We start from the raw sequence: 15493 nt of genomic DNA on the forward strand, positions 1-15493 counted from the left end.
TTAATGACCAGAGGGGCACTCTATCCTAGGAGCCAGAAAGAGCCAGGGTGCCCAACTCAGACTAAGGACTGTTTCAATGAAGAGCTCAAAGAGAAATGGGAAGGTGGGCTCCAGATCATGGGAATAAAGCTGATTTAGAGTGTGAACTTTATCATTCATCGGGAGCCAATCAGCAATACCCAGGCACAAATATAGTCCCACTATTGGCACAAGTATAGCCCTTCCTAAAAGCTGCCCTCCCTCTGGGGTGAAGAGGCGATCTCACAGACAGTACCCAGTGAAGTCGGGATCTTCCCCATGGCCACAGGATGCTCATGGCAACCCATTAGGGCAGGCCAGCAGACTGCCTCCACAGCATCAGGGTATGCCCCTCTGCCAGTGGGTTGGTAATGTCTAGCAGCTCCTGCTGCCCAGAACAGCTTGCCCCTGCCTTGACCAAGAAACTAAGTGACCCGAACGACCTCCTCCATCCAGGCTGGCCAACCTTGGCTGGCACAGCACAGCACATCTTCATGGGTAGGGGGTCTAGACTATGCCTCACCTGCTCGGAAGCTCAAGCGCTGTCTCAGTAGGACTCAGTTTCTCCACCTGTACCTCGCAGGAGCTGGCACAACAAAGGCACCGAGCCACAGCTATGCTGTAGGGGGACACCGCGCTGTCCTACCGGGTCCCCTAATCTCTGAGATGCCGCCACCTCCAGGGCTGCTCCAGGCTCAGAGAGAAATCTCCCATGACAAACCCACCAAGGTTTCCGTCAGGGAGGGCTAGTCCTTGCAGATGGCCATGTATGATGAGACATATAGACATTACAGTGACACCCCAAATACCCCGCGGTTAGAGGCTGCCTGGAGCTACATGGACAGCATCTGAGTGGGAGTGGGAACCCTGAGCCACCACTTGCTATATGTGAGACAATAGCATCACTTAGCCTTGCCGGGAGCCTTATTTTGTCTTGAGTGTAAAACAGGGTATGTGTGAACTGGCCTCGTTGGACAGCATGTACAAAAACACTACCAGAGCCCAGCTCTCAGAAACTGATGTTGTGGGTCAAATAACTACTTTCTTGCTTTCTTGACTATGTCTCCCCTTTCCTCTCATCTTTCCCCCTCCTCTCCTGCTTTCTTAGCTCCTCTCTGCCCCTTTTGTCTAACCCTGGAGCAGCCACAGTCTCTCTACCCTCCATCAAGCCAGCTTTCTTGCTAACAGAACCCAAGCCTGCAGAATCTCTACCTCCAGCCCCAAGGTGACCCCATCCTCAGCTCAAGGGTAAATCCTGATTAGCCTGAACCAATCACAATGTGCCTTCTCCATCGCCAGCGATTGGTTTAGAGTGGGCATGTGACCCAGTGCTAACCAATGAAGTGTAAGGGGAAGTAGGCTAGGGGCTTCTAGGCAAGGTTTCTTCTCCTCTTAACAGAAACCCAGAGGAACCATCTCATGTTCTATCCGTAAAGTTCGGGTCTGATATGATGCCTGGAGCTGTGGCAGCCATCTTGTTGCTGTTAGGGAAGTTGACCAAAATAGTCGGCCATACCCAAAGTAATGCCAGCCAGTAAGAAGAGCTGGTTCTCATTGACAGCTTATACTTATCAACCTCTGCCTCCTTGTCATAGGAGGAAAGGCCTAACCACAGGGAGAAACCTCCTACTGGGGTTGCCAAGGTGTACACCAGAGCAGCCTTGATTCGTCATCGCCATAACCAAACACGTCCCACAGACTCAGTGTCCACTGTGTGACAGCACAACCTCTCCTCCCCCACAGGCCCCATAGAGTAGCCTAGCACTGGCCCAGGTGCAGGACTATAGGAGAGACACAGAGTGGGCATCATTCAGGAAGGCTCCTCACCCCATCACTGGGGCTCAGAAGACCAACCTGACAGAGAAGTCTGGATGAAGCCAGGAGTCAGGGAGGCCAGAGAGCCTACAGGACCTGCAGGTGGCTCTAGCTGGCTGGAGAAGAGGTATTCCCAGGGCTAGTGGCAGCCCAGGCAAAGATCTGAATTCCAGGCTGGAGTGTAGGTCACAGTTAATTCCCATAAAGGGACATGGCGGGGATGGGTCCCAGAGAGGACCGAGAAAGGTCCTTCTGAAAAGGCTCTGTGCGCAGGTTAGTAGTTCTGTCAGCGCCTCCACATTTCTAATAACTGAAGCGGGGGGCAGGGCCGGAGTGGGGTGCTTTGTTGTTTGTTTGTTGGAGCTGACGGCAGCACCGAGCCTGACCTTTAAGGCTTCAAATGCAGCATTTCAGGCAGCGCCAGCGGGAGAACGCGGTTGCGGAAGGAAGCTATCAAGACTGAAATGCCACGTCAGGCTGGAAACTCGAGGCAAAGCAGGAGCTTCTACCTGTCTGAGGAGCACACCCATCCCTTGGTACCCACCCTCCTGCCTAGTGGCAAGGATGCTTTTCCCAAGGAGAACCAGAAAGTTTAAGTGACTCTGAAACAGCAAGGGGACATCGGCATTGAGGTCTACCCCACCCCCATAGGACTGGAGTACCATACTACAAAGACAGTCTTCTTTAAGTTCACCCAAGGGACCCTCGACTGCTTCCTTACCCCGGGCCACAGATATGGCTATTTAAGACGAATGATTACGTGTCCCAGTGTGCAGATGGCTGCATGGGAAATCACCCTTCAAGCTGCATGCACTGAGCCCTAGCCCACAACATAAATGTGGCATCTGAAGGCTCCCTTCCCTCTCCTTGGGCCTCGGTTTCCTTGCATATGAAATCAGGCCATGTGGCTCTCCTGGAGCTTCTGTGGCTGGGTCCCTCCTAAGTCCAGGAAGCACACAAGGCCCATAGTGCCCAGCTGGTTTTGCACAGGTTCCTTGATCCTTCAAACACACTCCCTGCACCCCTACCTGTAGTCTCTCTGCCCGGGTTGCAGCCAGCATAAGGCGGGCAGGGAGACTTGCAGGGATGGAGGCAGCCCATCCAATTATTTAAATTAGTCAGGAAGGCTCAGAAACACCAAGGTCTTGTCCACAAGCACCTCAGGAATCCCTTCTGCCTTTTTTCTCCTGTTCTGCTTTGGCATCAGCCCTGCCCAGCTGACTGTGGGACAAGCCTGCTCCGACCCCCCATCTTCCTCCCCGAGCCTCAGGGACCTCATCATTCCCAGGCCCTTTCAGAGCGATGATCCTGCAGCTGGTGAAGATACTCCTCTGCCACCCCATCTGTTTATCTGTCCTCTGTGTCCTGCCCTGTAAGCTGGTGTTCACTGGTGCCCACTGTCTTCTGCCAGGCACAGGGGTGAGCTGGGGGTAGCACCGGAGAGGATCTCTGCCTACTAGGGTACCAGATACTGCCTTCCACCTAGTATAAAGATGGCATCCTTTCTCAAATTGCCCAGAACCTTAGGCCATCCTGCCTTCCAACACACAGACATTAAGAACGCCAATAAAGTCAAACTTACGGTTCTCTCAGACATCAGAACCTGCACAGGCCCAAGCGCCAGTGCCCTAATGAGGGGGACCAGAACAGCCAATCTCATAAAGATTCAGGACACAAAAATTCATCCTTGAATCTTACTAGAGACACTGAATAGAGCACACAGGGGTCGACAGGTCAGATGCTGAATAGTGACTACTCACTGCAGGGCATCTTGCCTTGGGCAGGAACCCCAAAACCTGCTGCAGGTGCTCCTTGCCCTTCACTGTGCAAATGAAAAGTGTGCAGAGAGGGAAACCCAGCAACCCAAGGTCACACAGCAAAAGTCTTCCCGTTTGCCAGAACCCTGATCTCCTCCATGTGACCCCTTACAGACTTTCTCCACACAAGGGCTACTTGCAAAGACACTCTGCTTTTCCAAGGCCTCCCAGAGCTCCTCAGAGTCCCAAGTCCTCCGGTGAATCTAAATACCATTTAGTTTGCAGAAATCTGAATTACGAGGACACAGCCTCCGTGTGTTTTCTTCTCAGACTGTCATCCTGCCAGTTGGTAGATGATCAAACTTTGTAGCTCAGCCTCAACTCAGGCTGTCCCTGACACAAGAGTTTGCAAAACACAGGTCTTCACAAGCAGGAGGCTTTGTTTCCCACTGCCAGCATTCGCCCACCAACTCCTGGCATTCGCATCAAAGGCAGGTACAGAAGGTGGGTACGGCAAGCACATTCTGGCTGCAGAGATAAACTGGCATGTGCCTGCATCACACACACACAGAGGCACATGAGCACACGCCCACATTTGAGCTCATATGTGCCTGTGTGCACACAAACATGTCTGCATGTATACACCTACAAACGGGCATACAAGTACTGTGCTAGCACACACCTACTCACAGGCACACACAGGTGCATAAACAAGTATGATGCATGTCCAATAAATGTGCAAAATCATACACGAACACACAGCTGTAGACCATCCTACCTATAGGCTTACATTTGCACTAAGGCCAAGGTAAGGGCCCAGTACAACAGGAAAGCCCCAGAAACCCTAACTGGGCCCAGGTACCTACAGGCTCTTACTGAATACTGGATGCTATAGGTAAGGGGACAGGACACTCAGGGTAGGCACAGCTCTACCTGAGCACCCTCCTAGATCCGGAGCCTAGAAGTACATCTATTCTTCATGATCTGCACCATCTCAACCTATGGGGTACCACAGAGGTCCCCAACTCCAAAGAAGCCTAGTAAGCACCCAAGGTCATGAGGCTGTGTGTGTGTGGGGGGGTGACACTCTTAGGCGCACACTAAGAGGGCATTGCTCAGAAAGGACTGGCCCTCTATTGGGGGAGGAAGCAAGGAGCTTAGGATCTAAGGGAATGGAAGGGAGAATGATGGAGGGGCATCTCCTTCCCTGTTCCCTCTGTTTGGTGAGCATCACTTTTAAGGTGGGAAGATATGGTTAAAGACCAGCAGGAAAAACTTCCTCTCCTCCTCCTTTTTTGCTAAACAGTTAGGCTAATCAGAGCCCAAAGTGGGTCAGTCAGAAGCCAAGAGGCATCAAGGCACCCAAGGTACTAGGCCCAGACAACCTCATGCACATAGAGAGCAGGCGGGCTGGGGGTGGGTCCGGCCTCACCCCTGCTAGAATGGAGAGGAGCTGGAAGGAAGATCCCCACACTTGTCTTCTTAGAGGGCTGGAATGTCAGGGTCGAAAGATCTGAGAAGAGAGGAGACTGAAGCTAGGTGTGGGGGCTGGGGGGGGACACCTCTGTCCAAGGTCACCAGAGAAGCCTGGTCTGGGTTTGCTCTTGACAGAGGCACCCCAACCCAAGTAAAGAGTTCGCCCCATACACACACAGCTAAGCAGGGTCTCCTAGCACCACCAGACACAGTCACCAGTAGCAATGGGGGAGGGGGGAGGGCAAAGAGAATCAGACAAAACCAGACAGGTAAGGAAGTGCATGTGGCCATGGGAAACAGCAGGACTGGAAGAGGGGACAGGATCAGTAGTGGGGACAACCACACCAACCGCCTGAGTCTCAGGGGCAGGGTAGGACCTGTCTACATAAAGCCATGCTCAATCCGTGTGCATCCAAAGGACAGAATTCTTGATTCCTTAAGGGCATCCCAAGAAACCTCTAGGGACTTCAGAACCCCTTAGGGGCATTTCAAGCTCAGTGGTCATCTGAACTGACACTCTCCACACCCTGAGGTCCTTAGTGACACTAATGCAGAAGACTCTTTAGGTTACAAAGAACGAGAGCAAAAGGGGATGTAAAACACAAATTTAAAAAGAAAAAAGAAGTACAAACCATACATATACTTTCCTTTGGGAACACACGTATTGATTCTGTAGCTTCTTGTTTAGACAGTGGCGCCAGGAAAAACAAACGTGACATGAAGAGAATCTCCTCAGCAAGTTTCAGGCCCGTGTCTGTGATAGGAACCTCCTTACCATCAACTTGGGGACTTCAGGAACCAGGGCCCCTTCCAGGCCTAGGACCCAATCACCATAAGACACAGATCAAGGGTTCCCAGGCAATTTTGGAATGGGTTGGAGGCTTGAGGTGAGAAAGCACCTTTCTGGGAAAGAGACCATTCCCATCCCATAGGCAATGCTAATGCTACCCTGCAGGGCCCAGGCCTGCAGGCTTTGACTCCTAAACCTGCAGGCAACCTCAGGAACCTAGGGCCTTCTGCCCTAACCCCACCTGGTCTCAAGCATCTGAAAGCTTGGAGTCTTGTGACGTTCTAGGGGCCTAGCAAATTAGCTGAGAGGCTCCAACTTCACACGTGCATTAAAACCCAGGCTCTACCCCGACCTCTGACCTTTCTTTCGAGAACCATAATAGAACGTGGAAATGGCGTCAACACACACCCACACTGCTGCTCACTACCCTGCCCGGCAGGCTTTGGCACAATTAAAGCAGTAGGGCAAGGACAATTCTGGGTTGCGGGGACATTCTCTGATGGCCAGCGTGCACACAAGGAGGACTGGCAGGCCAGCCTTGGCCAAGGGTGGCCCCTCAGCTTGCAGAAGACCAAAAAGAGAAAAGAGGGACAAGCAGGCAGGGTCACAGAAGGGAAGGGGGCTCTCACCCATCTCCCACGTCGTCGGCCTTTTCATTTTCTTCCTAAAGACTTGAGTTTTTAGGTCCTCTCCCTACTTCCAGGACCCCCGTCCAGATGTCCCCAGGGCCCTGGCAGGGAGGGTATATCTCGGACAGAGATCCTCTAGGTCCTTATAGGAAATGTGGGTTTTGGGTCTCAGTATCCCAGTCTAGGGGAGGCCTTGAAAAGGGTTCTGAGGACAAGCTGGTAACAGAGGTGAGCAGCTCATCCTGGGCTCAGTGAGGGGAGTCCACCATCACCCCGGCAACAGCTTCCACCACCAATCACCAACGACAAATGGTTGGACAAGGGGAGCAAAGGAGAGACAAGAAGAAAGTTCATGTTGGGCGTGGTAGCACACTTTCGTCCCAGTGCTCAGAGATCACACTGTTCTACCTAACAAGACCTTACCTCAATAAATACATAAATAATTTTTTTAAAGAAAAAAAAAAGAATGCGGTAAACCAAGCAGGGTTGGGGCATTGTGAAATGATAGTCAGTTGAGGTCCCACAGCCAAGGCTTGTGAACTTGATACAGATATTAACAGTCGCTGCCCTGGTTCCTGCTCACTGCTCACTGGTGGCTGCCCTTCTCCCATTGATTCTCCCCACTAGCCTCTTAAGATTATATTATTTTAGTAGGGGAAATCAAGGCAAGTTCATCTCAAAAGAAAGGGTCTGATCTAGAGACCAAAATGGAGCATACAAGGCTCACACCGACACCCAGCATGCCTCCAAACTGTGTCCTCCAAGAGGCTAAGAGCTGGTGGTGTCTATCTACACTCAAGCAGAGGGGAGAAGGAGACATCGGAAGCTGAAGGGTTCACTTGATTTACTTGAGAGTCAGTTTTACTTTGTCACTTTGGGATCAGTCTCTTCTGGGGACATAGGTGTGGTGTGGAATCTGGGAGACTAGCCCCTAAGGTACCCATTTTAAAGTGGCCTTCTTCCCTTTTCAGGAGGTTAGCCTGACCTATCTTTCAAGGAGGAATGGTGTAATAAAAGTCGGGTACAGGGGGCACAGCAACCGAAGATCTCCCCCAGAACCTCAACACCAGGAGGGGTGCAGGCACCTGGCAGTGCCGCATTCTACTGACAGCAGCAGCAGGCCTGGAAGCCTCACCCCTCCCTCCTGAGAAAGCTGTGCAGGTTGTTGGAAAGAGGGGGGACCCACACATGTAATGTTGCCTCCCACCAATAGGGAGAGCCACAGAGAGGTAGAGAGACCTACTCCAGGCCCAGACAGACGCGCGTCACCCACCATTAACCATAGCTAGACTGACGCATGCCCCGTCATGGGCACTGCTCCCCATTTGTTCGCTCGGAAGAGAAGCACGTATATACTCTGACAGGCATTAATTTGTTGGGGGTACAAACCCTTCAGGGCCCCTCACTGCTCCTCACCCATGCCAGAGTAAGGAAGGCACCAAACCTACCCATCACTAGAGCAGAGCTGTGTTAAGAGGTGCAGGCAGGCAGGTGGGCAGTTCAGATGGGCACTCCATGTAGCACTGAACCAGAACTCCACTGAGCAGGGGAGCATGAAAACCAGGGGTACCACAGGGCAGGGTTCAGGGACCCAACAGAAAGGACAAAAGGGCAGGCAAGTCAGGGTGGGCACAGATTGATGACAGGATAAATAAGGAGGTGAGAAGAGAGAGAGAGAGACCCTAAGACCCAAAACTGGAGTGTGGGGGCAACAAAGAGGGACAGAAAATACATAAATACATCAAGGTTGTTAGCAGCCAGGACTGACTCTCTGCCAGCAGCACTGGCTGGCCTGACCGCTGGGGTGGGCGTAAACGGGAACAGAAGGAAGCAGGTAAAAGGGAGCATGTGCTGTTCCAGGACTCCATCCTCCTAGACATGAGAGTATATGCACACCCATGTATGACACATGTATCTGAAACCCCGATTCAGATCCAGGCGGGCAACAGAGGCCCCTCTTCCTAAAACCAAAGTCCCGTCCTCCCTCCAGTGGCAACTCCTCTGCCCTTTATAATCTAACGGCTCAGTTCATTTCACTCGATGGCAGGCGGCCACACTGCCAGAGAGATAACGGCCACCAGATCCTAAGCCCGCATTTGATTAAAACCAAGCAGTTTGAAAAGCTGGGCCCTTTCCCACAGCTTCACACCCCGAAGGGTATTCTTAATCACTGAGGGTCCTCCCCACGGAAGGCTTGTTCCATGTCATCCCGGTACCATGGGACTGACAGTCCCACTTTCCAGCTTGAGAATCCACCTGTATCAGCGTCCTCCGAGGCTGGGCACTCTGACCTGGGAGAAGGTTCAAGATACCACCCAGCCCTGAGCATCCCCACGGAGCCCTGGAACCCCAGCGGCAGCGGCAGCCTTTTATGTCATTTAACAAAAGCCCTAACTCGGAACCACGCAGTCACTAGGAGGGGTCCACAAGAGTCCCCTTCCTCCTGCAAGGATCAATAAAACCTACATCCACGGGACCAGGGCAGCTGAAGGGCGCTGCCTGTCATGGCAAATCTGCTTCGATGTCACACGTTCGTCATCCCCCACTAGACCCCAAAGCCCCGTCCCTCCCCCTGCTTCATCCCCTAATTATGGTTTGTAAGACACGTCCCGAACCCTCGAATTAACTCCAACTACATCAAAAGGAGAAGAGTGTCCAGCAGGAAATGATGTGTGGCTGTAGTCACACCCTCCTCAACATCTTCTGGGGACGGGGGGGGGGGGGGGAGGAGGGGGACAGGTGCACCCTTGCTCAGGGTTTTACATTGTCCTAGGGGAGACTCAGGAAGGCCCAGCAGCCATGGCAAGCACGCTGCAGGGAAGGGGAGAGAGGTCAGAAGAGGCAGAAAGAGACGACTACTTAAACCTTCACTTGAGGAGCTGGGAAAGAAATAGCTAGGAAAGGGGGGAAAAAACTGTGGCTTGCCTTTGAGGAAAAAAAGAACAATAAAAAATGCTTTTGCTCTTTTTAGACGCCGTAGTTCCAATCCAGTTTCATCGTAGCACATGAAAGACAATAACACACCCCACCAACCCTTGAACTTCCCTGCGCTCGTGAAAACCCAGACAGCTGACAGAGGACACGTCTGTGCGGCACCTGTAATTTGCCTACTGATCACCCGCCTGAGCACGGCCAGGCTGTGTGAGGAGAGCGACGGATGGCAGCGAGGACAGAGACAGACTCGGAGCAGGGCTCCATCCGAGTTTGTTTTTTCCTCATCTGGGAGAACCTGCCAGCTGAAGCAGAGCTGGCAGGTTCTGTGGCAGAACCAGGGGCTCCTACCCAAGGGCAGAACCGCTCTTATGCCGCAGACTAGCCGGACCAGACCTTTCCTCTCATGCCCAAACCTGGGCCAGGACACTCATGAAGGAGTCCAGGGCACAGGTGGCTCCTAAAAGCTGAGGACAGAAAACAGAAGCACGGTCCTTGTCATGCCCCAAAGGGGTGTCTGGACAATGGCATATGGTTGGGGCATGGTGTCAAGAAACAGATGTTGTCCTAACGGGGCACATACAGAATACCCACTTCCTATCTAGACACATCTGCCCGACTTTGCCAGCTCCTGGGGAAGGTGAGGAGACTGGTAGAACCTGGAAATGCTATTACCCTGTTAGGAGCAGGAACCGACAGGGTCAGCATCAGGGGCAGGCAGGGGTCCTCCCCATCATTCACCTTCTGGCCCAACCCCAGCACCTTCTCCTTATTGAGCTCTCCAGAAACGCCCCCTCAAATGGGCGGCCAAGAACAGGTGACATTGACCACAGCAAGAAGGTGCTAGTATCTTCTGCATCCAGCACCCCCCCCCCGCCCAACCCAAGGAAAAGGCCCAAGAAGACAAAGTGTGGATGTCTGACCCCACGTCTGACTCTAAAGCGCTAGGTTCCCACCCGGGATAGAACACAGGGCAGATGCGTTGTTTTAAGTCTAGCGGACAGGGGTCTCTGGCCATTCTCTCAACCACCCCTAAGATCCTCTATTACTAAGACAGTGGCTGGAGTATCAGCTGACAGACTCGAACCCCTCGCCCCATCCCTGGGATTGGAGATTTTTTTTTGCTCTGTCCCCTTGGGGATGGGGGCAGTCTGTGGGAAGCAGGGGCACCGCAAGGAAGTTTCGCAACGCAGCTAGAAGCTCCGGGACCCTGGCTGCTAGCCCACGGGGTTTGTAGCCGCCACCCTCAGTTGCAGCATGCCACGGGACCCAGAACCCCCGCCCTGACACCCGGCGCGAGGAGGGGCAGACGCTGGCTGAGGGGCGCAGGGGAGCGCGGGGCTCCGCGGGGTCCCGCGGCTGGCCGAGGCCACTTACGTGTGCTGCTGGGGGAAGCTGTAGGCAGAGGCGCCGGGGGCGGTGAGCAGTGGTAAAAGCAGCAGCGGCAGCAGCAATAGCAAGAGCGGGCGTGCGGGCCCGGACGCTGGGTCCCGGGGGTCAGGGAAGGGCCGGGGGCCGCGACCGGGCCAGGGGCGCGCGGTCCGCACCGGGCCGGGCCAAGAAGCGCCGCAGGTCCGAGCCGGCACCGCCATGTTTCCATTCAAGATGCGGCGCCGCGGGGAGGGGGGGGGACGGCGGCGGCGGCGGGCTGGGGGGGGGGGGCGCGGGCGGCGGGCTGCGGGAGGCAAGCCGGCCTCTTTTCCACCTTCTTCTTCCGCGTGGGGCCTCCGGGGCTGCACTGGCCGCAGCGCCTCTGCGGGCTGCGCGCTACGATCTCCCCGCCGCGCTGGCTCCAAGCGCTTTGAGTGCCTGGCCCGGGACCTGCGCTCAAATAGCGGCCGCCGCCAACCTGCCGGCGCCGCCCTCCCCTGTCGCTCCTTCCCTCCCTCCCTCTCTCTCCTCGGCCGGCCCGCCTCCGCGCGCCCCCGCCGCGGCCACGCGCCCGCCTGTGCCCGCGCGCCCCTCGTCCCCGTTCACCCCCAAGCCTGCCCTATTGGCTCTTGCAACCAATCTGAGTCCGGGCCCGCGACTCCTACGTCCTAGCCTCTGTCCGAGCGCCAGTGTACGTCCCCACCTCCACCCCCCAATTTAGACCTGGGAACATCCCTCTGCCCTGTGAATGAGAACTCTCCTAGGCGGTTGCACATCGGACTCTTACGGGGCTCGACCTTCAACAGGCTTAAGGCCTGGAGTCACAGGTTTAATGGTGAAATGGCAGGCTTCAGCAGACCAGAGAGGAGGGTGGCAGTGCTGTCCCACCCACAGTAGTTCCAGCTACCTCAAGATTTCTTCCTGCGGGGAATAGGGGGGCTTGCACTTCCAGCCCTTGGTAGAAAAAAAGAGAAAGAGAGAGAGAGAGAGGATTTTGATTCTAGCTCCTTGGGAGTTCGGGTGGTTGGAGACCTCCGTTTTTGCTTTGCTCCTCTTTACCGCCAAGGCAACGTGTGCAGGGGAGCCCAAGCCTCAGCTTCCTTGGTCTTGCACAGCCTCTAGCCGAGGGTCAGGGAGCAAACCCCAGCACAATCCATTCGTTTCTATCCTAGTGACCCCTGGCAGTTCACTGCTATAGTTACAAGGATAAGGCTTGTGTAACTTTCAGCTTGTGGGCCACCTTCTCAGAATCCACCTTTTTCTTAGGAATACACTCTAGGTCCTCAGTGTCATTGCCAGGAAAAGATGAGAAGGTGGTAAATGGCCTGGTAGTGGAAGCCCTTACAGTTGTGACTGCTGAAGTTGGCCCTCGAGTTCCACATTGTCCCCCTCCCCCACTGATGAGAATGCTCCCTGACAGCCTGGCACAGGGATAAGCCCCTCTAGCAGAAGCTGCTCACAGATTCTGCCAAACATGAAGCTAAGCGGTTCTTAATTGCTGGGTTCAGTTCAGAGATGCCCAGGGACTCTTGTCTCACGCCTGGGTAGGTCACCTATCATCCACGTGTAGGAGAGTTTCAGAGAGAGGAGAGAACAGAGGCTGTAGAGACGCAGGACAACCTTTCCTTGATTTTCAGCTCCGCTGTGGGCTTCCCATCCTTGCCCCGCTTCTATCAGTTAGGACGTGACAAAGGAATGGCTTCCTCTTTTCTGAGTGACATTTCAGGGCCAGGTTGGCAATATACTGAAAATCAGGAGGCCCCACCAATGATATCAAAGGGGACCAGAGGTCCTCGGGTGCCACTAGTTCCTGGGACCTGAGAGACAGGAAAGGAAGGGCCTAGTGAACTATGGGAGGCTGCATCAGGCCAGTTCTATAAGGAGACACATGCAGGGGCCTCCCTGAGCCAGATGTGTGACTTAGTCAAATACCACTGCTCCCTGTCCCTGGCTTTGGACAGGGCAGTCCCACCACCAAGTTGAATAAAGACAGAGTCCTGCACTGGAGTCAGTCAGCCTGGGCTAAGCATCCCCCTCCTAGCCTGCTGACTCCTGTCTCTAACATCTGTATCCCTCACATGCAGGGAGGACTGGCCTGAGATGCCTTCCCCCGCTCATTGTCTGGACAAATAACTCTTCAGCCCAAGGGATGTAATCCCTTTTTGGTTTCTTCTAAGGGGTGGCACTTTCCCAAGGCAGACTCTGCAATGTCCTAACACATGGCAGAAACAGCCCGCTTGACCTTTGACACAAAGATGGCAGTGCTGTCCTCGGAGAGAACTCAGGCCGTCAAGCACCTGGGGCCAGCCAGTTCGGCAGGGAGCGCTGGCAGTTGGGCATTTCAGTCTCAGCCTCCGCAGATGTGCACCTAATTGAGGCCGCTGGCGCCGAGGGAAAGGCGGGAGATTTTGGTTGACAGGCCGTTAAAGGAAGACAAATAAGGAGGGGAGGTAATTAAGAGTAAATGGGTAGTAAGAGTTTACACATTCCGACTTGGGAGACTTACAATATCCTCAGCCTCCTGACAGCAGGTTCCAGCCACAGGTTAAGATCTGGGGAGGAGCAATTGTGGCTTACCAGAGAATAAGATGTCCACAGCAGGCAGATGGGTTCAGCAGGAAAAGCTTAGCCCCACCCATCTGACCAAGGTGACTGTCTTGGAAGGTGTTGGGTGACAGGGGCATGTAACATTGCAGCCAGCAGAAGGAAACCAATTTTTGCCAGGGACCTGGCAGGAGCTGTTTCTATGCCTTACAGGAGGTCAGATCAGTAGCCAGAGAGATTGACGGAGCTTTATGGAGAACCTACTATGTGCCAAAGAGAACCCACTATGTACCAAGGAGGCCTTATGCTCAGCCAAACCACCAAGGGAAGAGGAAGTCAAGCAGGAATATTTACTATGCCAGGGCAGCAAGATTTCTACCCCAAACTACCACCTTCAACAACTCAACTTTCCCCTCAAGCCTACAGGCTGTCCAGCAACCCTTTGAGTGAAAACCCCTGCCCTGAGGCCTTAGTTTCTTCTCCCTGGGGGCATACTCTTGCACCTTTACCATTTGGGCACAGGATATTCAAGAGACCATCAAACTACTTATGCCAGGGAGTACTAGCACAGCCCCTCCACAATCGGAGGTCTGCCTGGGGGTCTGAAAGACGTCCACACTCCCTCCTTTCATCAGGTTGGCACCTAAAGCTCTCCAGTCCTTCTCACACTCTCCAGGTATTATATAGGTTGTGGCCATTAGAAAGAGCAAAGAAACCTTGGCATAAAGAAGCCATCACGGGGGCGGTTAAGGAGCCCGAGAGTTATGCCCAGGAAGTGTAGCCTGATCTGGAAGTGAGGTGGATCAACTTTGGCAACAGGCATTATGGATTACGTAGGCAAAATCTATTCTGCCTGTGTCTTCATCCACCTAGTGCCAAAACCCAAAGCATGTAATGTTCTTAGGGCAGGACTCAGCGTTTAGCAAGTGCTTAGTGAGGGAAGACAGAGGAATCACACATCCCCTAGGAAGGGCAGACCCTACACTGAAGCAAGTGGGAGCTTCCTGGAAAATGAGGAACGATTCCAGCTCAGCCTTGCAAGACTAGCAGGGGTGTGCTCCCGCAAATGCCCTAGTCTAAGCATGGTGCAGATGAACTGTAACCTCCATATGTAACCAGAAGAGGGCTCCACCTCTGACCATGTAGAGAATACTTTCCAGCTGAGACTGGATCATCTGAGGCTTAAAGGATGGATTTGAGCCCAGGAGTTCAGGGCCAACCTGGACAACATAGTAAGATCCTGTACCAAAAAATAAATAAATTTGATTAAAACCAAGAACAAAAAAAGTCTTTAAATCTCCTTAGTGAAATTGCTAACATTCACTGTGATAGAGGGAGGTGGAGTTTAAGCCTTTCACCTGTAAAATCGTGGGCTCAGACTGGCAGAACCTCCAGTATCTTCTTAGACTTAAGGGGAAACTGAGGTCCATAGATGGGACGAAACTTACCTAAAGCCACTAATATGTTAGTGAAGGTCTGGACATAGGGCTTTGACTCTGGAGATGGTGTTGTTATTCCAGATCTGTCTCCCACGATGAAGATGGAGGCTGTTCATAGCCTCAGACCTAACTTTGACATGCTCATCCTGGCCTCTGGAAGCAGGGAAAGCTACCGTCCTGATCTGGGGCCCACAGGAGAGCAAGAACTTTTTATATTGCAACAGTAGCTGCCTACTTAGATGGCCATTATCACAGGGGTCACTGAACTCAGATCACCTGCTCGAGTGAAGGACTCTGGTTAATTAGGTAAATCCGAGCTTCTAGAAGAGGCTTGGTCCATGGTTCCTGGGAACTCCCTACTTAGTAGGGGAACGCAACACACAGGAAAGATGATAAATACCTCAAACATGCATGCTGATTTTTTTTAAAGCACATAATCAAACAGAACATAGAATTACTGTGCTCTACGGGACCCAGACAGTCAGGAAAGGGGAGGACCCTGGGAGTGGCACAAAAGGGCAGACAAGAACTTGAGTGTCTGTGTGATGGAGGACAAAGGAGCATCGCTGGCAGACAGGCTGCATAAAGGCCTGAGGTAGGAGCGAGCTGGGCCCTTTCTCTGGGGAAAGTGTGCATGAGTAACCAAGAATGAGCTCCCAGCAGAGGCAGGAAGATGGACTGTGTGGTCTCCGGGACAGCATGAGGTGCGTATGATAAGATGTC

The 15493-nt window shown here is 53.3% G+C and overlaps 1 protein-coding gene across 9 annotated transcripts in view; it reads right to left on the minus strand.

Annotated features, from left to right (window-relative positions):
- Cacna2d2 (calcium voltage-gated channel auxiliary subunit alpha2delta 2) overlaps positions 1-11291 on the minus strand; it is a 130381-nt gene extending 119090 nt beyond the window's left edge. For 5 of the 9 annotated variants that reach the window (XM_075964729.1, XM_075964728.1, XM_075964727.1 and 2 more), the window contains exon 1: positions 10794-11116. In XM_075964729.1, coding sequence (XP_075820844.1) covers positions 10794-11008 — 215 coding nt within the window. In that variant the 5' untranslated portion in view covers positions 11009-11116. Of the gene's footprint in view, positions 1-10793 lie in introns of all 9 variants that reach the window. The other 4 variants (XM_075964731.1, XM_075964730.1, XM_075964733.1 and 1 more) reach the window with 3 other exon arrangements.
- Positions 11292-15493: the final 4202 nt, after the last annotated feature.

Source organism: Microtus pennsylvanicus, chromosome 3 (genome assembly GCF_037038515.1).
Source record: "Microtus pennsylvanicus isolate mMicPen1 chromosome 3, mMicPen1.hap1, whole genome shotgun sequence".
NCBI classification, from domain to species: Eukaryota; Metazoa; Chordata; class Mammalia; order Rodentia; family Cricetidae; genus Microtus; species Microtus pennsylvanicus.